General features: G+C 45.2%; 1 protein-coding gene across 4 annotated transcripts in view; it reads right to left on the bottom strand.

Annotated features, from left to right (window-relative positions):
• The window catches only part of macrod2 (mono-ADP ribosylhydrolase 2), a 540574-nt gene that overhangs the window by 361420 nt on the left and 153567 nt on the right, over positions 1 to 25587 (bottom strand). For all 4 annotated transcript variants that reach the window (XM_080536433.1, XM_080536435.1, XM_080536434.1 and 1 more), the window contains exon 4: positions 15755 to 15784. In XM_080536433.1, the coding sequence (XP_080392559.1) occupies positions 15755 to 15784 (30 nt within the window). The remainder of the gene's footprint in view (positions 1 to 15754; positions 15785 to 25587) is intronic.

Here is a 25587-nt window from a genome sequence, read left to right as displayed (position 1 = left end):
GCACTATGCTATTCTGCTGCTATTCTGCTGTCCATTGTACCTACAGTACGTACATTGGCTCATTGTCCAGTACATTGGCCCATTAGCCAAAAGCAGGAACTTGACTCACACCTCAATATCCATGTGGTCTTTGAGGTCCATCATCACTTAAGTGTTGAAAATGACAGGCTGCAGCTTACTGTGCAGGGAAAGCCAGGACGTCCACGGGGTAATGGACTTCACTCTCCATAGCTGGAAACAGCATTCACTGCTACTGCTAATCCATGTAGCATTTAAGCGCTTGTAAGGGGACTATAATCATACATATTTAATAACCTTCTCCCACGCCTGTCTATTGTCTTTTTGTTCCTCTCAAATACATCATTCATTCATGGTAGAGGATTTTCCTATGGGCTGTAGTTAATTTGCTTTTAAAATCCTATTAATTTCAATGCAGAATCAGACAGACAATACCTGCTTGGAATTGCCTAAACTCTCACTAATCAAATTATTCTAGGAATTAGCATAATTTAAGCATTACTTTGGAAGTTTCATTAAATCATAGACACGAGAATAAAAACATTATTTTCCAGAAATAACAATTGTTAATATTAGCTGTAATATCTTTGATAAAACTGCTCATCCTCAAAATTATTTGTGTCCAAATTGATTAATTTCACAGTCCAAAGGGCATAAACAGATTCTTTCTCATTTCTGTAAGAGGATTTCAAAATCTTTCCAAACTTTTGTTTGCCCTCGTCAACACAAATATTCAAGTAGAAGAAACTTTGAGGAGCATTACACAAATGGAGTAGGGTGATTGTTTGTGTGAGTATTTGACTATTCTAATTATATCATAGATAGAACATGCACATGGATAGTTCTATGTTCTCATTGGGATTTGTTCCTTTGCGTATCATGAAACAGAGAAGTAAATGAATGGGTAGCAGTGCAAATGCAAATGCTAAAAAGTCTACCCCCTGACCCCCCACCCCTAGCGCCCCTCCCATCATTTGATGACATCACCTCTCCCCTCTTCACCTCTGTAAATTGCATTTCACGCTATGGAGGCTGGAGAGAAAGGCTCCTGTTTGAGGAGCAGAGCAGATTAGCATGCGCCAGGCTAACGGCTGTAGCCCCTGCGTTGACCTGTGTACCACTCAGCCTGGCTGATTTCACACCGCCACACACGGGGGTCTAAATGGGCCTACAAGAGCCTATTGTCACAACCCACCACAGAGAAAAGACAGCAAATTGTCGCGTCAGGAACTTTGCCCCCTGCGCCACGATAATGCACAACCGCCGGTCCTCATCTAGCCTGTTAATGTGAAAGGGGCGGTGAAGTGTGGTGTCGCACCTATTCCATCTTAGATGACGTCTGTAGGCACAGATCATTAGCCTGAGACAGACATGGTAGTTCAAATAAATATATATAAAGATCATAGAAAATCAAATGCTATGAAAGGCACACATGTATCACTATAGACCTGGGAAAAACGATATTACTACATTGATACAACGCCACTTGGGAGTGGATGAAGCTTAATCTCGACAAATAAGTTCAGACAAACAAACATCTCAGAGATTCAGAGTAACTGGTGGGCATGATCCCTCTACAGCACACTCAAATCCCAACAGAGTCCACCAGACAGACACAACACATCCAATCCAACTGCTGTATTCCCAGACGTGATCCTCTGATAGCTCGAGGATCAATAAAAAATAAAATAGTTACTATAATACTAAAGTAAAGTAGTTCATAATGTTGCCACGACACTGCATTGCAAAGCTGTTTGAAGCTTTAGGCCTTCTATACCCATCATAGCACATTGTGAGAACATAGAATTACTCTTGAGCGATTTTGCTATCATTTTCTTTTCGAGGCAGCAGGCTGTGGTCAGTTGTCCAGATGCCTCCCAGACGACTAATACAATAGAGAGACTAGCGATAGCTTACTCAATCGCTGAGCTAATTAGGTCTGTGTGCCTCTGTAGCTCAGATTGAGATGAGCTGCTGTATCTGTCAACTTTTGTTGACTGGCAGAGGTGCTTTAGGCTCCACGGCGGCGGATTTGGCTGAATCCAAGACCAATGCCTGAGCTTAAAGGACCTACTTCAAACGAAGAGACAGAAAAATCACACTTGTTTCAACTGGAATGGACTTAAAGGATATTTACATCATTTATTTTGCGGAATTGCATTTGCCTATAAAACGTGAACCGAATACGTAAGTTACCTGTATGTGTGTTGTTACCTGTATGTGTGTGCAAAGAATGCTGATATGAAATATTAAACATACGGTCGCCAATAGTATTGTGCAACCTGCCAATGAATGAATGGTCTTTATTGTCATTGCTATAGTACAGGTACCAAACAACGAAATTTGGGAGGGGGGGCTCCCCTGGTGCTAGGAAAGAAAAAAAAAAAAAGAAAAAAAAAAGGGAAAGGAGCTGGTTTACATAAATAAAGGCTATGTACACTATCCACTATACTATACTGTACAGGTAAGACGACTAGGGTTGTCATATTGCACATAGTGCAATTGAATGGTGAATTTAAGCTACCTCTATCGGGTTCAAATATGGGTAAATCGCCGCCGCCGCCGCCTGTGATCAAATAGCAGCAACTATCAAACACATAATCAATTCCAGGCACAAATAAATCATCTGGCTTATGCAAATGGTGTGAAAGTAGAAAGAGTGTTTGTCTCTTTGTTTTCTCATCAGCTGAACACAAAAGAACTCTGAATGTTTCTAATCAGCGTGGTAGCCCCTCCTAAATGGCAGCAATAAAAGCACGTAGATCTTGCAGGGACATAAAACGCTACAGTAAAATAAAACGCAAGATTTAATGGCCATCTGTTGGGTGCCGGAACAGACCTCGCTGTTATGTGCTTTGTGCGCGATCAAAGGCAATATCCGCCTGAGAGCAGTGCACCTCAGGAGAAGACAGGCAGGAGTCTTAACAAGCCACGCGGCACAGATTCCAGATTCCTTCTCCGTGCAGTTAGGCTCTCTCGTGATCCTCCTACTGCCCACGTTAGCACTCACAATGGACAAAGGGAATCGGAGCACCATCCCCTTACACAACACGCACACGGCCACACAACATAAAGGACCCTCCCAGCTAAGCAGCAGCACACTTACGAAGTACGAACGCATTCATAGCCTAGCCCAGCAGACCCATTCTAGAGACGTGCATTATTGAACTATTGACTAACGTTGATTCAGATGGGGGCTGCTATTGACTGTTAATGGTTATGCCCTTTCTGAGTTGCTCTAAGAGTCCATTTAGGTGTTGGGGGGGAAGGGGGGGGGGGACGGACTGATGCCAAATGACCAATCAGCACATTCAAGGAGGGAGCATGCAGAGGAGCATGCTGATGTCCTCAGACAGACATTCCCAAACACCCGCCTCTTATCTCATCTCGGCACAGTAAATAAAACATTTAACAGCTGTGCTCGACTCAGGGCCATAGAGGCTGTGTGGGCACCCTGCCTGGCACACACAAAGTACACAGACAAAGTTCAGACTAAGACAGATATACTGTAGTGCACACATAGACAGAGCTGAACACACACACACACACACACACACACACACACACACACACACTAAGAGACGTACAGCTCTACAGAGAATGTGACAGTGACTGGTACAGTCAACACCAATTAGACAGACAGATGCTTAAAATAATCTTTGTAAAGTTAACTTTGTTCGTTGGCTTTCCAAATGAGAAAAGGAGCTCAGACATGTACAATCCTACATAATGCTATAAACATCCTCCGATCTGCGATCTGCCATAAGGTGAGAGAAAAAACTCAGGTGGGGGCCATACTCACACATACACACAAAAAGACACTGCAGTGTTTGAGAGATAATCTCACACTTCCTTCATAGCGAACGTAAACATTCCCTCCACCCCCTCCCACTCTCTCTCTCTCTCTCTCTCTCTCTCTCTCTCTCTCTCTCTCTCTCTCTCTCTCTCTCTCTCTCTCTCTCTCTCTGTCTCTCTCTGTCTCTCTCTCTCTCTCTCTCTCTCTCCCCTCTCTCTCCCTCTCTCTCCCTCTCTCTCCCTCTCTCTCTCTCTGCCTCTCTCTCTCTCTGCCTCTCTCTCTCTCTGCCTCTGTCTCTCAGTTCAACTCTATGCGGTGTTTAACATGGTACAGTACCTGCTGAGGGGGACACATGTCCACCGAACAAGTCTGCTACTTTGTTTGTGTTCACAGCTCATTTGGCCCAATCTATGTGTTGGCATTTGTGTTACATTCTGTTATTGTCACGGTTGGCAAGCTTTTCCTATGCTACCCACTGAGGGAGAGAAACACATTCCAGGGGAACGTCAGATGAAGCCTATATCCACACTTTATCCCGGAGTAGTTCCTTCAGGCTCACTTTAGATAACTGAGTACACAGTATCTGAAAACACAGCCATGGGTAAACAGCATTTCTGCTGAATCTTTTGGGGCTTTGCAGGAGCCCTTTGAAGAGGGTTACATAAAAAAAAGAGAGCTGCACTTCAAACAGACCACGCGAGGCGGGAGAACGAACCCGAGGTGAAGATAAAGCTGTTGTTGTGGACGACTACAAGGTCGAAAACGACCTCTCCCCGTAGCCCACCACCGGCGCCCCGCCCCTCTCTCGTGAGTCTACGTCCAGGAATCTTCTCACAGACCACCACCACCGCAGCTGTGTGTATCCCCAACACCACCGCACAAACACACACCCAGGGTTAAACTCTTTGTACCACCATCCCCCCCCCCGCCCCCCCCCGGCACCTCTGGTGATTGAGAACCCCTGAGAGAGAGAGACAGTGTGGTGTTAATCAGACATGGGCCGGGGGTGGGGGGGGGGGGGGGGGTTGGCTAGCCTTCGTGGTAAGCTTACACAGGTGGGACTGGAGGCTGATGGGAAGACACAGCTGGCCGCGTCAGAATCACTAACCTCCACCCTCCGTAAACAGACCGGTTCCCCAGCGGCCGGATCAGGTGGGTACGCATCACAGCCAGGGTCAACGGACATTCGTGTCTGAGTGTTGGATGAATGTGTTTATTTACCAGGCGCATGGGAGGTCCAACACAAAAGCAATTGTACTATTATACACCTGTTTACCAGAGCTGGTGAAAGTCACGTCTGATGATATTGGTCACACGCGGAAAAAAAGCTTCATTATGGCTCAGTGAAACTAACGTCTTGATACCACCCCCTGTAATGCCCATTATTACTGCTAAGTATGCTCTTCCATCAATTATGGCGTGTGCTAATGTGGAGTCTCAGAGAACGGAGCCGGCGTGTTGCACTGGGTCAAAATGGCTCTGCTTCACTCTTCACTCTCCCATAAATTAATCTTCCTCCCAGCAGACGTTTCCACACATGCCCAGTGCATACCGGAACAGAGAAGCCAGTCTTAATTGGTTTATCTTAATTGCAAAACTCTATTCCAGTCCAAGGCCTCCCCCTCTGATGTTACGTTCCCAGGACACACACACAGACATCCCAGTGATGGTACCGTGTATATAGATATATGAAGCATGCCAAGACACTATTTATTACCTGAGCAGAAATATATTAATATTCAGATCAATATGGGGGGAATAACTGATAACCACTAGTGTTGTCTCCTATTCCCACTTCAACCTGACATCTTCTCTCCCTTCATTCCATTTCCCTGACCTCTGTTCAAATTCACATCCTCTCTCTCCACCCACGTCCTCTCTCCTCTCTCCCCTCACCCTCATGTGAAATTCCACGGAGCTCCAAGGTTAGCTCTGCCTACACACACCGTGTCTTGCAACATGCTGGTGATAATGAAGTGTCTGGGAAAAAAGAGGATTAGGTGGAGTGGTCCGAATGATCCCTGTGGTATTAAACTCCTCATCTCTACCTCAGGAAAAGATGCACGCCGTGTCTCTCACCTCGGGGCAGGACCGGCTGGGTTCGGTGTCACTCTCTGTAAGCGCCGCGGCATCTCAGATAAGGCACTGTGAGGAGCACCAGGGAGGGGTTAACGCAGTGACGGCCCGCCGCGCTCCTCAGAGGGAAGGATGCTGGGTGTTTTCATCCTCTGACACCCGTCTGTTTATTCTGGGGGATGTTGGGCACTGGGAGTCTGGGACAGTGAGACACTTCACCGAGGGAGAGGGGTGAGAGAGAGAGAGAGGGGCCCTCCTCCTCCTAGCCCCCCCCCCCACCCCCCCCCTCCCTTTGGTTCTGACAAAAAAAAAAGATGACAGCTTTCCTCTGGAGCTCACTCTGCCCTCCCAGGGCTGAAACCCCACTTGTAGGGGGAGCAGGGCTGTCAGACTGTGCTAACTAGCCTGCACCCCTGAGGGATGCTGAGAGCTTGACAGTTGGTTACTGGTTCGCTACAGGGCCACTGTAGCGCGGGGGAAGTCTCCGCTCATGGGAGGTGTCAGGAAAATGTCACACTTCATACCGAAACCCCCCTACCCTCGTTGAAATAGCTCTTCAAGTGAATACGCTTGGCACCCAACCTCCCGGATCACCCTCCTCCTCCTGCGGAGAATCGTAATCACCAGCGTAATGTTGCACAGTTGTTGGTACTATAATACCGTAAATCCCCCCACCGCCCGCATTGTACTATACTCTCGTAGTATATACTCCAGTCTAACTGTTATCGCTCTGTGGATGAATTGCCTTGTTTGGTCGTAGCCATTTTATGTGACCTTGTGGTTATAGATTGAATGCTAATGGCCCTCTATTTTACCCTGGTTTAATAACAGTGTGTAGCTATGTTTCCCATTGATCTCTGAGGTTGCTCTATGCTTAGTGTTTTACTCACCTGGCTGTTAATGCTGGAGGGTGGGTGAAGTCTGGGCAGGAAGTAACTGAATGGTCAAGTCAAGTCATTACAACTCCATCAAAGCCTTGGCAATGTCATGATAATTGCCTCGTGCTTTTATGAAGAAATTGCAGTTGTATACTCTGAAAGCAAAATGTCCTGTCAGGAAATGTTGTGTAGGCTGTGGTAACTCCAAGGTAAGGGTAACTCCAATTTGAAACGCTAGCATACTAGCATTCTAGACTGCCTAGACTCTAGTCAATGCTAGTATGCTAGTGTTTCAAATTGGAGATAGCTACAGCCTATACAGCCACTAGAGTCTAGTGTGAAGCCACTGAAATAAGGATAGGATGTAGCGAAACAAAAATAGGATGTAGCTAACTACCGTTTGAAACACTAGCATACTAGCATTGACTAGAGGGTATTTGTAGCCTGGCTTTTTGGCACCCCGAGTGTGGTGACTCGTACCACCCACGCCATGGTGTGGGCCCGGGCACTGGCCTGCTAGAAACTGTTCTTGGATCCTGGATAAGATCTGTCAGATCTTATTACTCTGTCCTCGTGGACCATGGGCCTCAGGATGCGAACTGACCACTGAGTCAACCGACAGGACGACCCAGCATCCAGCTATTCAAGAATGGAAAAAAGAAACGCACACACAAAACAACACAAACAAACCCCGACTACAGCACCCACCCTTTCCTCAGATGAAATGGCCACACTAAACCCAGTCCGGGGGAGACAAATGCACTCTGACACCGGGGTTGGGTAATGCTCCGAGTTGTCTGGAACCTCAACAATTGACCCAGAAAGACTGCCAAACATAGAAAGGAGGAGGGGGGGAGGGAGGTCACGTGTGATGCATTGTGGAGGAGAACTACATGGACAGATTCTTGCCCATTTCTTAGTCCCTAGCAGTGGTGTACGCACACTGTGACTGATGGAGGGGGACGAGGAGAAGAGAGGAGAGTGGAGGCTAACGGAGATAAAATCATGTGTTGAAAATACATAACTCAATAAATGAATAGATAAATAATACACATTATAAAAAGGGTATAATAGACAGTTGGGTTCTGTGAGTTCTGTTCATCACAGGCCACGTTTGGTACGGAGGTTAGGAGAGAGTGTGTGCAGGGGAAACGCACAGAGAGAAAAAGAAGAAGGCTCCAGTATTGTATGTTTTCTAGCTGCAGCCCCTGAGGATGGGAACACTAGCACAGCAATATCACGTATTAATGTTCGATGACTGACCAACAGAACGGACACTTAACACACACACGCTCGCATACACAAAGACTTTCTTACGGCAGTTTCGTATGACAGAACTTTTGATAATAGTACATCTATCGGTCTGTCTGTCTGTCTGTCTGTCTATCTATGTATCTATCTATCTAACTATGTCTATCTGTCTATCTATCTATCTGTCTGTCTGTCTGTCTGTCTGTCTGTCTATCTATCTATCTATCTATCTATCTATCTATCTATCTATCTATGTCTATCTATCTATCTATGTCTATCTATCTGTGTCTATCCATCCATCCATCCATCCATCTATGTCTATCTATCTATCTATCTATCTATATATGTATCTATGTATCTATCTATATATATATATATATATATATATATATATATATATCCGACTGTATCGTGTGAAAGAGTCCAACTGTCTGTGTTATTGTTTATCAACAGCACCTACATACCTAACACTAATAGCCCATCCAAAAACAATAGTTGATACGATAGTTGGATGTAGTACTGTGGTAGTATGTGCTGTTTAAGTAAAGCCCTCTCGCTCGCCTGCACTGCAAAGCCAGGGATCAAGCAACGCCGTTGACTAGCTAATGACAAGCCTGCCGCTGGCGACTGCCGCAGCTTGATTTATATGTGGGGACAGAGATGAATGATTCATAGGCTGAGAGGGAGACGCGGGGACACACACGCGTAGACAGACGACGCAGACACACACACACACACACACACACCTCTCCTCAAGCCACTCCACACCAAACACAAACACTCACTCATTAGTTTACCATCGCCGGTGCCTGTTCATGTTATGTTATGATGCAGGGTGGAGGTGGTGGTGGTGGTGGTGTGTGTCTGTGTGTTCCTTCCTGGGGTAGCTAGCGACTGCTCATTATACAGGATGCTCATCAGCATTGACTTAAAGTCGACCAGCAGCCTTTCCTTTCAGCACTTCCTGCTCTCTCTCTCTCTCTCTCTCTCTCTCTCTCTCTCTCTCTCTCTCTCTCTCTCTCTCTCTCTCTCTCTCTCTCTCTCTCTCTCTCACACTCTCTCTCTCACACTCTCTCCCACTCTCTCTCTCTCTCACTGTCCTCATCCCTCCTTCCTTCCCTCCCTTCCTATTGTGACGCAACACTAACCCTAAATATGGAGAGCTCACTGTTGTAGGCTAAAATGAATGGCCTGATCATTCTGCATCAATTAGTCCATCCATCATGACTGATTGGCGGAGGGGTGAGGGGGGGGTGGGGGTGAGGGGGTGATCATTGTGCCTGTTCCTTCTTCCCTATGCCTCCCTGGGGGGGTGCGAGGAAGACAGAGCTGGTAATAAGAGGAGCCTTCATGCTGAAATAGAATTTTCATGATTATGTATCGCAAAACAGCAGCCTGCAGGATGACCTTGTCGTGCTAATTTCAACGGTACGTCCTCTAAGTCTGGAACATTCCATCTCCATAATCGCTGTTGGAATAGTTTTGACAGCAGGTGGGGAATTCCATAGATTATAATGTTCTAATGGAATGAAGGTTGTGTCCATATAGCTATATTGGGAGATAGAGAGGGAGATGTCACTATTCATATTCATAACTACTACTATTCACCATTTTTCCATCATGAGAAAACACCATGATAAGATCAACATCAATGTTATATAGATATACAGATCCTGTGTGATCGTAATTGTAAAGCTAAATCTAAAAATAATGAAACTCACTACGGCCACCGGGACGCAAGTGGGCGGGGGGGTGGTTATCCATCCGGTAAATTTGACTAGCGCCACATAGTCTATTAATGAATACAGAGTTAAGGAAGTGCTTGAAATGGAGGCAGGGATTTCAACCAGCATTTTATTTTAACATTCTAATTGAGTTTGCGCTGCTCATGTACGAAACGTTGCCATTGAAATGCATTTTCAGCTAACTCCAGATGGAAACAGAGGGTAGGGAGGAACAGGAGGGTGATTGCAGGAGACTCATACTACTACATGCTGCAAAAAACTACAGGAGGGTGGCGACACACGCCCAGAATCGAAATAATTGAGATAATATAGCTTATAGTACCTGGGTTACCACGGTCCTTCATATACATACAATAACGATGGTACATAAAGCAGCATTAATGTGGTTTAAGCTGGTCTGACGGAGTAGTAGCAGGTCTGAAGATAAACACAGAGTCCCCTGAGTTCACCCCTTTGAACCGAGAGGGAATAACTTCACCCTGCTGAGATCAAACAGACCCGATGAGATAGTTCTAATGTGGATACGCTGTGTTTACCTTTATGATACTCACTCGACAGGGGAACTAATCCCAGAGTGGAAGAAAAACACTGGTACTTACGAGTACTGCCTTTAGATTGAACTTCAAAACAACATGGACATGTTGATGAAAGCATAAACTGCTAGGCCCGGGTCTACATCAGAGAGAGGTGCTGTCATCTGATGGCACAGCAATACTGTACATGGGAGAGACTGCCCTGACTAAATATGTGTTTATTCAACTGATAACTCCACATTCATCCTTAGACTGTGAAGGAATAAGATACATACATCATATATGTATCATGTGGGCCAATAGTGTACAACAACAATGATTGGTGTCAGTTTTTGAAGACCCATGTCAGAAGCCTGTCAGGAGGATAATCTCATCCCTGAGTGATTAATCACATTAAGAGGCCTGAGGGGGGGGGGGGGGGTGAAGGAGGCTTTCATGGAGGTTTCCTGTGTGGGGGATGACAGGGACATCAAACCATCCAACAACAGCGACATCCTACCCTCCTACCGTCGTCTCCAGCTCACCCAGAGAGTATCAACCCCTGGTTACTTCTAATCTCCTCAATAAACAAGCTGAAGGCAAGAATGCAGACTGGTGGATAATGGTTCACTTGGAGGTGAGGGCGAAAGAAACACAGAGCACTTTGCAAGACGAATTGGGACCGAGATAAGCACAGGAGGATCACTTAAACATCCTGATAATGCATCATCACAGCATTCCTCGCAAACCAGGATCTTCCAACTATTCTCTGACACAGTGCTGAAACACTATGTCAAAGTAATGGGCAAAAAAGTCTCTCTGGGAGAAAACCTCCTAGCACGGGATCAGTCAGAAAAGAGCGCAAGCGCAAAGAAGTGGTCCTTTTTTTGATAGAGGACTCTGTGTATTCCGTGCGAGCGCCCGTTTTTTTTTTTTTTACAAAGTAATTTCACCCCGAGGGTAATGGATAGCAGGCTACTCTACAACACATATTAATTGCTTTTCTAATTCATGCAGTTCTTCCGAGTATCACTCACGCAATAGCACCGCTAAGCATCGCAGCGGCACTCCATGACCCCTCCGTCAGATGACATGCCTTCAGCTGCAAGTCAGGAACGAACCCGTGAACACCACCACCACCACCACCACCACCACCACCGCGAGACACAATCACAGCGAGCATAATTACTCCCATCTATTAGAATGTGTTAGCACCTGCGATGACTCATTCTGACATCACTGTTTATGGAACTGAGGGGAGGCGGCAGCATCTCAGGCTATAGATTATGTAAGCACTGACAATGGGGCTGGTGAGTTTCTCTAATTGGACGGTTAAAATCACCAGCCCCTGGGCTTGGAACGCCGACGCAGCAGGACCATGGGTGGAAAAACACATGTCCTGCTTGACTTCAGAGAGAGGAAGGCCCCAACCGAAGAGGAGCGATTTGTTTGGGTGGTCTAGTTAAAGCCCGGTGCTAAATGGGGGACGGTTATGGTTAGAATGCTAATGAGTCAATTCCCCCTCCTGAATGGAAACATCAAAGGCTACTGGAGATGCCTCTCTCTGGCAACACAGAAACATCACATCATTACACGACAGAGAGAGAGAGAGAGAGAGAGAGAGAGAGAGAGAGAGAGAGAGAGAGAGAGAGAAAGAAAGTGAGAGAGCGAGACAAAGGTAGAGAGAGAGACAGAGAGAGACAGAGAGAGTGAGAGAGAGAGAGAGAGAGACAGAGAAAGTGAGAGAGCGAGACAAAGATAGAGAGAGAGACAGAGAGAGACAGAGAGAGACAGAGAGAGAGAGAGAGAGAGAGAGAGTGAGTGAGAGAAAGAGAAAGTCCTCTTTAAACAGAGGTATATTGCAGTAATTTTACAGCTAATTTCCTGTCACTGGTGTCTGTGTAAACTAACCTAGGATAGAAATATGTTTTACCTTACCAGAGGTCTGTGCAGACTGAACTGATAACATTACCCACACTCAGAAAGCATACACGACAACAGTTTATGTGTGGACGTATGATGCTCACTTGAGAACACCAATCAGACAGATCGCTTGTGTTCCCCACCAGGAAAGATGAAGTGAGCTCATTCCCTCTCATACGTCTCAAGAACCAGAGTAGAACACTTCACTGACAGTGATTACCTACATAAAAACAATTTAAACCAAGCTTTCAAGTGATGTCAGTTATTTTTGGGGTATTTGTTCCCTCCAGTACAGTCAGAGCAGGCAGTAGATAGCTAGGCCTATTACTAGTAATGTATACCTGACTTGTTGCATCTGCTATGAAACTGAACTACTACTATGTAGTGTAGACTAGTTACCAAATTAAGTTACCTAAACGTATGATCGAAAGGTAAGATTGTCATTGTGTTACAAATAGTTACATAGCACGCCGGAAAGTGAACTGTATTACTAGATTACTAGATTACTCAGAACTCTGATCATTCAGCAGTGTTTCATGGCAGAGCTGACAGTTTATAGCTGTTATCTATTGCTACTCGTCTAGCTAATGTCTGCACACTTGGTCTGGCAGCTAAATATCTTCTTCTTTTTTTTTTTATATAAACAGTGTATAATTTGTCCCCTGAACCTAGCCAGCTGGTCTGTTAGTAGTGTATGTGTGCCTAAAAACATACGTGGCCATAGAGAGAGAGAGAGAGAGAGAGAGAGAGAGAGAGAGAGAGAGAGAGAGAGAGAGAGAGAGAGAGAGAGAGAGAGAGAGAGAGAGATAATGGAATTGTTTACATTGGCCATATTCTACTGGGAGTTCGTCAACATCCAGCCATGCTGTGACATACATCGGGGCTATTGGCCCCATTTTGTTCTTAGCTAATTACCCAGAATTCAGAACTGCTTAATTTAGCACGCTATTATCAGGGATGATTCTCCCCTGCATGCATGCACACACGAAATGTACGTGTGAAATCTTAGTGAGTAGACCAGCATGTCTACCTCAAATGAGACTTATTTTTAGAAAACATTCTCACTGTTGACAGGACAAAAACAACATACTCAACTGTTATAACTCGTTTCCAAGAATCACCCAAAAAAAAAAAAAAGACAGTTCCTGACCATAACTATAGTATCGTCGTGAAGGTCTACACCGGGGTGTTATAGTGTTCCTGAAATGTTCACACTAATTGGTTAGAATAGTAAAAATAGGTAAATGCCCCTTTGGGGGGAAAAAAACAACAGAAAGTAGCAACAGCAACAGTATATGGCGTGTTGGCTGCAAACTAAAACTTTCCATAAAACGACAAACAAGTATTTTTACACACTGGCATAAGGCTCATCTCCTCTCCTCCACTCTTAACATGTCTCACGTGCACGGACAGCATGATACATCATCCTGCTCTTGAACCAGCCTAGCCCAGCACCCAGAGAGGACAGGTCTGAGATAAGGAGAGGCCTCTATGAGAGCACAGCCTTGGATCGATCTTCACAGCACCTTGGCAGGAGGTCCTCACCAGCCACATGATAGGAGGAAGAGCCAGGGAGAGTAAAGAAAGCAGGTTTACATAGCAGCCACCTCCCGGTGATAAAGAGACAGGGAGATAAACCCACGTTGGCCACATGCAGATAAAGAAGAGATGCCAGAGAGCTTTGTTTTTGGAAAGCATTTCTCCCAAGGCATACATACCTAGGCAGGTCTCTGAGATAACACTGATCTCTCACCACCCCAATTGTTTTGTTTTTTTATCCCCACCTCATTCTTCAAGTCAGAAATAACAATAATCTTATCACATGGGAATTTAGTCAATGAGTCAATTGTGTAAACTGCAAGCAACATGAGCAAGTGTATGGTCAATATGAAAAGTAAACCAAATGTTGCAGGGTTAATTGGCTCCCTTGCTTGTGCCGTTACATTGGCAGAATTAACATCAGGGAAAGCAATTAGGGCTGAATAGACTACACTCTTGACACAAGTTCCAATTAGAATTCCTCTGGCGTGACATACCACAATGGATAATGTTCCTGTGAAATGATGTTGTCAGTCATAGAAGTACCACCTAACCAGAAATGGCTAGGTCTAATATTCACACTCATAACATGAGAGCAAATTGGATTGGGGAATTCAATGTGATCTCTATATTTTCTGCAATTGGAAAGCTACACCGTTTGAACATGTCTGAATAAGTGTTTCTGTTGAAAGTGTGCTCGTTTCAACAGACCTGTATGGGCTGAAATAATGTCAATGCTATACTGTACAAATCCGACTTACCCACACCACCATGAAAACCTAACAGCAAATAAATTGTTCCTTTTATGTTTCCCTATAACTGTGACAAATGACAATGACAAGTGCCTATGGAGGTGTTTGAGAGGACAATCAGGGTGGCCAGTGTTTCGTGCTGTTTTAGATATCATTGGCAGCAGGGGTGGCTGGTGAGTTTGATACCATTCCTCATTCCCTTCCATGCGTCCGTGCCTGTCCTCCGATCACTACCTCCCCCAGCCTCCCCCTGATTGACAGGTGCTTCAGACAGCCCAGTGAGCTTATGGAGACGCATGTGTCTGACCTCTGATCTCAATCAGCCAGGCTCTTTAGACTAATAAGTAATTTGGTAAGGGCCGCACTCCGTCACAGATAAAGATCTGGTCCGCACACTGCCACACAACAATGGCTTGCGAGGGCTGCGGTATTAACCATGGATCAGATAAGATGAGTGCCACTTGGGACAGCGCGATGAGACGTGGATAAGGTTTCAGCAGCAGCTCTGAATATAACAGCAGTATACTGTAGCTACTAATTGTCCCCTCAGATTGAACACATAAACTCTCTCAGCCTTGGAGAGAGGGAGAAATATCTCCGCTGACAGCCAACAAACATGGAGAAACAAACACACACACACACACACACACACACACAAGGTTGAAACATGACCTTATTTCATCTTCATATGACTCCTGGATACCATCGATGCCCTTTTAAACCCCCAGATCAAAATTCCTCATCTAATTGGGTTGACCCTCTCCCCCTGTGGCCATTGCACCGAGGAACGATTATTTCAATCATGTCAGAGAGTGTGTGCCAAATTTCCAAAAGAGGAACTGCAGGGTTGGGGGGATAGGGGGGATAGGGGGGGGGGGGGTAGCGCTCCAGTAGACTCCCCTCCCCGTTACCCCTAGCCACGGTTGGTCGCCTCGGATTTCCTTCACCGCTTTGATGATAACGCTCCTCGACAGGCCAGTAAAGTAATGACCACGTCTGGGTGTGACGAGACGCACGGTTGCACTACACTACGCTCCGATGTGTCGGCCCCGCACTCAGTCGCATTTAACCGAGGCGCTTGGAGCGAGAGAGACACAACAAGAGTTCCACAGTTAACCCATCGACAAAATATGTCTGTACCATACATCCAAATGGCAGATGTGATGAGTGTAACGTGAATGACTTTAATATATTGATGATGAACACTGTACATTACAGTACGTTACAGTATGTTGCAGCTAAGAGAGGAGGACGAAACACTCACCTCCACCGCCTCCCAGGAGACTTGAGTTTGCTGAAAAAGAGAGAAAACAGAAATATGAGTTGTGATGTTTTTTTTTAAACAACATTTTAACAGATAGCTCAGTCAGTGTTCCTTCCTTCCTTTTGGAACAAAACGAAACAATCTAAAGTGATACTCGAACCGTGCTGAACATCAACTGCAAGGAATCACGACCAAATCGTAGGCTAGAGTTGGACGGTTTTAATCAGCTCGTGTTTTCAAACGGTTATTCAACTCTTATCGCTACACTGTGTGGGCTGCTGATGTTTTGAACAAAACACCTCACACGGCTCTGTGATATCAGCCCTGTGTTGGATGGATGACAGAAGTGTCGGGGTAGTGAGTCTGAGCAGCCACTGAGCTCAGAGAAGAGCTCTTTGATGGTACGCTTCAGATCTCTGAGAGTGAGACAAGGGTCCTGGGTTTGGGGGCTGTTGTAGGAGTCACACTGACATGGCATAGATACGATGTCTAAAAACAGCCGGAGAAAATAGCCCGATGTTTTTTTGGTGTGTGTTTCTTTCTATTCTCAGCTACAACAGAAGCAGTTAGGCTCACGAACATCATTAGGGACTGCTGTGGTGACTCTCACAACCCTTCGTTCTCAACCACAATCACAGTAAAATGGTTCATCAGGAGGTAACGTCAACATGGTTTTCCATAGTGGAGAATATATCATAAAACATTAACACATTAGTATTCAGCTCTGGCGTTGTCAGATAGAGACATCCCTTCAACTCTAGAGGAAGAAGATTAGAGGGGATTAAAGTATGTGTGTTAATTTGGGTGTTACTGAGAAGTAAAGTAGGTATGTGTTTGAAGTGTGGTTCACTCAGCGGGCAAACGATGCTCATAAACTGTTACACACTTTTACTAGCCTGCACACCAAACTTCTATCACAATATCAGGGTTCCTACAAGTTTCAACAAGTCCAATTTAAGGCCTTTTTAGACCTTTTTTAGACCTCTTTGAATACAATTTTAGACCTATCCACGACACCATGTGATAGCTTTTTGTCATCCTCGAGGTGATGAAATTAGGGATTTCACTGCCATACAGACAAAAAAGGAAGCGAATTGGCATTTTTTGGTTCCAGCTTGATTCATTTCCACGTAAATAGATGTGGTCGGACTGATTTCCTTGCATGATCTAATTTTTTTAGACCTAGCACCTCATTTTTAGACCGAATAACTGAAATTTGAGACCTTTCTAGGCCTTGTGGATTGGATTGCTGGATTCTAGACTTTAAGGCTTTTTAAGATCAGCGCGGGAACCCCGCAATATTGATCACCACACTAATATCAAACAACACTACTGATAACAGCGAAACCCCATCATTGCAATTTTGCATACAGTTCATGTTGGTCGAACAGATAAAGCAGGTAAAATATGTGCAATACGTACTGTAATATAAGTAACATGTCAGAAACACATCGGGTTAAAATATAGGATGCTCTACATGCTCTACTGTACGACAGTTATTTATTTTGGGCCGGATGAAAATGCTGAAGGGTGGCTTTTGGAGGTGACTCAGCATCCACACCTTTCAGTGCCACCATTAGTGCCTTTCATTGTTCGGGCTGAGCACCACCCATGTGAGTGGGCGCAGGGACAAAGAAAGACAGAGAATGTGCATTTCATCGAGAGCTTTTGTTGTGCACACACACACACAGAAAAACAGAAAACACAAACAGATGCGCCAATAATCTGCTGGTATGTTTACAACAGCACCTTTCCAGGTTGTTCTGTGATGACAAAGATGTTTGCGCATTGCCAACAACCTGAACAAGCCATCACATCACTGTCAGTCGCCACAATCAACCATTGAGCTCTAAATAAAATCACTGCCGAAATGTAAAATTTCAATTGCTAAATGTGCAGTAAAAGTAGATAGTTCCTAAATACACAGCCCATAACGTATACACGCAGGCATAGGTCACACCGAATATGAATAACTTAATCCTTGTTTTGACAGTGCAAAAACAGTTGGCGAAGAACATTTGCAATGGGGTGAACAGAACATAATATATATAGGCTAATGTCCAGTGTCCGGAATTCAGACAAGCAAAGGCTATTCATAGATTTCAACATTTCAACAGCACAGTTGAGTTTTTTTTATGAGAAAGCCTAGAATAGAAAACACAGTTTTTCCACGGCGACAGACATCCTTCAGCCCCATTGTCTATTCTCCTGTGGTGTCAACTCATTCCTGAGCCATTAAAGCACTGGGGTCTAATTATCTAACATTATGGAAATACACACCTGAGGGGGCCTTCATTTACTCCTCACCCAATCAGGAACAAACCATGTGGATGCTAATCAGTCTGACAGGGCTCCCAATGTGTGCGTGCATTTGTGCATGTAAATGTGTGTGTGTGCGTCTGTGTGTGTGTGTGTGTGTGTGTGTGTGTGTGTGTGTGCGCGTACATGTGTGTGCGTGCGCGCGCGTGTGTTTGTGTGTATGTGTGTGCGTGCGTGCGTGCGCGTGTATGTGTGTGTGTGTGTATGCGTGCTTGTGTGTGTGTGTGTGTGTGTGTGTGTGTGCGTGTGTACGCGTGCATGTGTGTCAGTGAGAGAGGGCTCCATAAGGGCTAAGAACAGCCTCTCCCTAACCATATGCATCTCTGTGAGATCACGCCAGCGGCCCCCTGGGACCCAGAGAAGGTCCGCAGCTACCCCATCTCAGCGATATTGTATGGTTGGGGAATAAACACGGAGTGGGTCTGCTTCATGTCTCTTGATTTTTACTCCCCCCCCCCCCCCCCGCCTTGATAAGGAATCTTCTCACGGCAACTTTCATCTTTTGGGTGATTTTTCTTTTAGACGGCAGTGTTCTTCTTGTGCACACAACATATCTGTTACCTACACAGAGGGTGAAAACAAGAGCACTCAGCCCCTCAGCGACAGATATCAACTCGCTTTAAGCGATCCCTCTTCGAGAGCCAGGGGGAGCCGGGAGGGAACTAAATGAGAAACAGCTGCTGAGAAACGCCGACCTACAGACTCTCACACTGTCAGGAGCGCCATACAGGACTGTAACACAATGTAATACAAAAGAAATAAAGAGGTGTGCCGCTGAGCTGAGCCGCCTCAAATCCTTGGCACCCCGGGTCTGGCACCACGGGTCTGGCCTTGTTCAATGCGAGCGCCCCCCTGAAAAGTGCCTCAATTATACCGAAGTCGAAAATCAAAACAGAAATCCATACTTGGCCACATCCACGCGATAATGCATATTTAATAGTGCGTATTAATTATGAACTACCCTCTTCTTCACTGTCTGCGCTGCCCTGGGCTGAGTCTGGGCTATCTCGCAGTGGATCAACACATTTATACCCATAGGGAGGGGTGTGGTGTAGGCAGCAATTAGCACTATCATAAGACTCTTATCTGTTACAGCGGTTGGGGCTCTCACAGAGTAGGCTACACACAGACTTTTTTTTTTTTCCGTCGTCTCCTTGTTCAATGTTCTGTCTGACCACTGCAGCGCTTGACAACAGAATAACATCCTCTCTTTCAGTGCATGCCAGCAGCCTCCCCGGGGAGGCTCCAGCAATCAAATTTGTCCTCAAGGACGGAGCAGAACAGAACTGCACCCAAAAAACAACAACAATAGGTCACGTACAAAGGTCCCGCTATCTCCACTGGTGCATGTATTCAGAAACGTGTTTGTTTCTCCTTTTATACGGTGGTATAATAATGCTGTACCACCCTGCCCTTTCCTCATTCAAATGCACACACACACACACACACACACACACACACACACACGCACACACAGACACACAGACACACACACACAACAACAACAACAATCCCGTTGAGTTCATTACACCAGTGCATTAGCGGGAGAGATGCAGACTCATTCTGCAGAGGAGGCAGCCCAGTGAACAGCCCAAACGGCTGTCTATAATAGATATGGCTGGCTGATTGATTATCTGGTGAAGTACTGTACTATAGACCCTCACGGGGAAGTGCTGAGGAGTGTGTTGGTGCTGGGGAGTCCCCGTGGTAACCATAACATGGGTCATAAATCGCGGTGGAAGTGCTCATCTGACTGCCGGGAGACGGGCCGGTCATTAGGAGGCGTCGAGCCATGGCATCAGCCTGTGGAATCTCACACATGCCCGTACACAAGCACCGCGGGTCCACCTACTTCCCTCCTTGCCCTTTGAACTCCCTCAGACCCCAGAGAGGAGCAGCAGCACTGCTGGGTCACACCTCCCTCAGTGGTGGTGGTGGGGTGACACAACACTGGAAGCTACCGTGGTGTCTGTCCTTGCGGAGCAAAGACACATCAATAATGCAGGGTAGCAGGCAGCCCAGACCCGAATTGTTTGGGGCCTTGAAGAGAGAAAACATTTATGAATTAAGGGGGAGAACTGCATCCTAGCAGCCAGCCCCGGCCCCCCAAACACAGTGAAATGTAATAGAGGGGGGAAAAAACAACCTCCATCTGTCTTTGCCAGATATTTGCAGTGCAGTCATAAAAAAAGGGTTGTGGGTACTCCAGCATGAGCTCTGTGTGGGGAGAAGGCAGCGAGGCGTGCTGGTGGGCTGTGGGTTTAGTGTCGTCATCAGAGGCCCAGATCATGCAGTTGAATGGGAAGTGTTACTGTCTAACTCCACCCAACCTGAGGGTAAACAGACCTCCCTCTGCCTCTGACACCTCTCCTCTCCTCCCCTCTGCCTCTGACACCCTGACTGAACCTTTTAAACCTTCTTGAATGAATGAATGAATGAATGAATGATGAATGGTCTTTATTGTCATTGCTATAGTACAGGTACCAAACAACGACATTTGGGAGGGGTGGCTCCCCTGGTGCTAGGAAAGAAAAAAAAAAAAGGGAAAAAAAGAAGGGAAGGAGCTGGTTCACATAAATAAAGGCTATGTACACTATCCACTATACTATACTGTACAGATAAAACGACTAGGGTTGTCATATTGCACATAGTGTTATTGCACATTCATTTAAAGTGTCGCAGTTTGCAGGCTTGAAATGTACACATTTGTGCCTCAGCACTACACCTGATTTTTTCAATCCAGCAGCTGCCATCAATCCGTCCAGACTGTCCAGGGCCCAGAACCTCTTCACAGGACATAAACTCAACCTATTATTATTATTCCTGATTTAACAACACTAGAACAGCCATCATTTGACCCTGTGAGTAAAACAAATGTTATATCTTTGCACTCGCGTCACATTTCAGGACCCTTTCATGACTTTTCCTAGATACAGTATGTGCGTTCTACCACCCAGTATCCTTACATTTTCAAAATCACATCAGGATAAGCTAGTATGAAGCTATTTTGCAGTTTTTTCCTGTGGAGGCGGCAGGATAATTTACAAGACGGCCAACTAGTGGTCGTTGTGTGTAAGTAGCAGCTTTCCATTGTAAAGACTATGGTCATTTGACTCCTGAGGCGGCTCTAATAGTAGGTACAATAGGCACGGCTGTTCTAGTGTTTAAGAGGACCTCAATAATCTCACAGACATCACCATAACATTCTGTTGTGGTTGTAGGATATAAAACATGACAGTGAAAAGAACACTAACAACAATCAGAATCATGTTCAAGTTGCCGTCGCCTATATCCCATGAATATTATGATAATGTAACATGCGCATTGTCTACTGTCTACTTGAACGTTTTAAATAGTAAACCCTGAAAAATAAGGGGTTCTGAAAACGATGAGAGAATGATTTGCCATGGTAAGCTCAAGTGGATAGCCATTAGGTGTTCATCTTCGTCAGTGTTGTGGGTTAGGGTGTTGTCACGGTGGCAGCTCTGAATTCCAATGTTCAAAGGACCAACCGAGTGGAAATAACTTCACTAAATTCTCTCTTAATGGAAAAAAATGTACCCCACCCCACCCCACCCCCCAAATACTTATCACAAACCTCTTTCCAGTTCACGAGTCGCCCTAACAAGCTCCACCAAAGGGCCTATCATCAGTACAGTGAGTAATGCATTACTGGCAGCACGCACACACACACACACACACACACACACACACACACTCCACACACACACCACACACACCACACACACACACACACCACACCACACACACACACACACACGCACACGCACAAACCCTCTAGAGATCAACAAATGGATATGCAATCCAGGGTTTGAAAATATCTAGAGCACCCCATCTCATGTCGACGACGCTCAGCGTTAAATTGAAGCAAGTCTACCGGGTAATGATAAGGCTTTTTTCTTTTATTAGCCGCTAAAACTCAAATGGAAATCCAGCTTATACAAGCCGACCGCCATTGGATGACAGAAGAGAGGCAGCAATGGTATTTCTTATTTGTGGCACATTAAAAATACATGCAGTTCCCCCACGCACGATGGCTCGCCCAATAATTCTAGTCGGCTCTTTTGTTCTTTATAGCTGGGAGTGTTCCCCAAGGAGCCTCTGAGCGGGGGAAAGGCAGGCCGAGGTGGCAGGAGGCGAGCTGCACCTCCTCTGTATCATATCTCACAGCCTCCCCCAGCCTCCCCCAGCCTCCCCCAGCCTCCCCCAGCCTCCCCCAGCCTCCCCAGTCCAAAGCAACAGGAACCCACCGTAAATCTCCAGGTGAAAAACAACCTCCACCCCCAAAAAAATAGGCTAGTGGTTATCATCAACAGTTTACTGATACTATGCATCATAAATCCTGAATAGGACAATCAGAAAAATGTTAACGCTAGTCATAACCACTTATTTATTTTCCTATTTGATCGTAACTACTTTCCGGGGCTCATAAAATGTCGGTTTATTTTGTTCTCACTGCAATAATCGGGGCTAAAACTCATCACAGCGATGGCAAAAAAGTTCCTCTGGTGTCTGCCTGTATGACTGTGACACGCTGGTGTCTCAGTGATTATTAATCCCTCTCCCTTCAAACCTCTGTCACCTTCATACCAAAGCAACAATACCAGATGCCAAACCCAGCCCACGCTGCTATTGTTTTAATTACCTGACCTTCAAATCTCCATTAATGAGCCCAGGATGATCCTATTCTCTTTCATCATTTGGTTTTTCAATCCCTCCTTTTATCTAACAAGGTCACCTTGTGCTATGCTCCTTTCCCCTGGAAACACACATCCTCATGAATATACATCTATCTGCATCTGTTCAAGGCGCCAGCAAGGTAGCATGGAAGAAATGTCACAAACAAAGTTGTTGTGAGTGTGAATGTGTTAAGAGTTTATATATTTCTGTTGGAAAGGATATTTTCCGCTGAGAAAGCACCCTTGGATGGCATTACGAAACCCATAACAAAGATAAAGACATGGCAACATAACTGAGTGGCTCCTTTGATGAGGACTATTGATAGAGGTCTATAGGAAGGCAACAGAACAGGCATCATTAGATCAAGTACCTTAAAGCTCCTACAATCACAAAAAAACGCAAAGAAACACAATGCATTATTCATGTGTTCAACAATATTTCTGCCACGTTCAGTTCTCAGTACAACCAGAGTTTAACTCCGAAGGATTTGAGGATGAAGGTGAATTTCCATAGAATCTCAATCTCCAAAGCTTGTTTTTATTATTAGGTTTTTTGTTATTTCGAACAGAACAGAACAAAACAAAACACACAGCAATGAGCCTCTTGGCTGACATGAATAGTATTGTAATCATACGTTCCTTGGCTTTTAACATTTCTAAATCATTCAGATGTATTATGTCCCGCAGCAATGTCCTTTCACACTATCTCCTCAGATTGTATTCCTCGGCTAATATTCCTAAGAGCAAAAACAACCCTGTGGATTGGTCACATCAAAAAACACCAGGGGCCACATTAAATGAAAATCCCATTATCACAATGGTGAAAAAGTTTAATGAACTGCACTGAAATGCAAATCACATGCTTGCTTATGTGAGAAAAACAACAAGACATTGCCACACATAAGTGTGTACACTATGCAAGACCATCCTTACGGAGAGTTCCAGGCAAAACTTCAACAACGCTCTCATCCCTGACACGATAATTAAAATGGCAAGAGGCCAAGTTATTTGATGACCTTCTAATAGAGCTTGACCAACTAAACATCATCATGTTCCGGTTCACATGAGATGGGTTATCTGCAGACTACTACACAATGCCCAACTCCCACTCTGGGGGCGATGGGAGGATTTGGGCCAGCGGGGGTCGGTGCATATTATAGATTTATCCAGTCATATTTCCGGATGTATCAGCTCAACGCTAATACAGTCTATTCCCTGTTGGTGATCAGGCACTGCTGGTATGGTAAAGACCACATGGGTTCTTTAGGGCCTTCACAGCCCAGTGCTCCCAGCTAGTTACCCGGCAGGCAGGCAAGCAGGCAGGCAGGCAGGCAGGCAGGCAGGCAAGCAGTGCCCTCACTATATCCAAAATAACATGGCTTTAAGATTTCTCTAGACAGAAGACCCGAGACAGCATTAAATTGGGAGATCCTCAGCCGCCGAAGTGCGATTTCTCCATTGACTTTCTTTTACAATTCACTGCTCTCGCGCACCGCACAAAGTTTTTAAAGTCTAAAAAAAAATAAGAAGCTCAGATTGGATAATGGGGACATAGTTTAGACACTTTAAAGTGGAGAACCTGTTAGTGAAGTAAAATCGCATTGAATAGTCTCAATTTATCTTTTGATCTTTCTTTTTTTTATTCAACAAAGTATTTTCTTGTGTTCCCTTCAAACTATTCAGATAGCCGGCGTGTTGAGAGTACACTCCTCTCGACAGTCTCTCACCATTCAGATGTGCTTTGTCAATGTAACAGGCATTAGGCCCTCTCTCTCTATCTCCCATGAGCACCAGAGGGATCAAGCTAAAGCAGTTGGATGAAAACAGCAGAGCAGAGACGGCACGCTGAATTAACATTTACACTGAGTTTTGATATGAGCTAGCATCATGGCTGTCCCAACCTCCCTGCCATGGTGCCGTCAGGGCCCCTCTCTGCTGGTAAGCTCAAAACTGGCTTCTTTTTTTTTCTTCTTTAACTGTTTTTAAATCTATTGAATAGTAGTAATAATAATTGAATAGTGTGCTCCACTGGATTTCAATGTATATGTTCTCTTTCGGTCAACTCAGTTAGACCCGTCACTATGGGCAGTACTCAAGTTGTAAAAGAAAATCAGGGGGGATGGTGGATTTTATCATATGGGTACCATTTTAGCATCCCCCACAGCGTCAGTGACTTCAGTGTCAGTGACTTGGTAAAAATGTCATCGCATGTGTGCCTGCCCCTTCGCCCCCACAGTATTTTACTCATGTGCAAAACTAAATGTTTAAATAGCAGTAATACCACGTTCATTGATAAAATGACATAAGGGATGGAAAGGGGGGATGGCAGTTTTAGAAGGGGGATGATTTTGACTGTTTTTATTTCAGGGGGGATGAAATCCCCATCCCCCCTCATCCCCCCTCAACTTGAGTGCTGACTATGGGACATCCTTGTCTGTCTTTCACTGAAGAACCCTATTCAATCACGCCTGCTAAAGGCTGTGCACTTTTGCAAGTGATAGGCGGGCGGGGTTATCACCCGCCCGAATAAAGGGAAAGTGCGCCATTTCATTCTTTCTACTCTTCACTCGCTGACTGTCCAAAGCATATTGTAGTAGTATTCTTGTAGGTAGCTACAACGTAACTTAACGTACTACCGAGAAATCCTACGATTCTCCCAGGGTGTTAGGTTGTCTCTACGGGAATCCTGCAGTTCAGTTCAACAATGAAGGTTCAACATTTTTCTATGAATTTGGAAGCCATGTTTGTTGTTTTTCACCTTGTAAGCACCTGTTAACTCGCTGAGCTAGCAGGCTTAGACAAGAAGGTCTGTAG

Source organism: Nansenia antarctica (genome assembly GCF_963989245.1).
Source record: "Nansenia antarctica genome assembly, chromosome: 1".
Classification (NCBI taxonomy): Eukaryota; Metazoa; Chordata; class Actinopteri; order Argentiniformes; family Microstomatidae; genus Nansenia; species Nansenia antarctica.
This window is presented reverse-complemented; position numbering and strand designations above follow the sequence as displayed.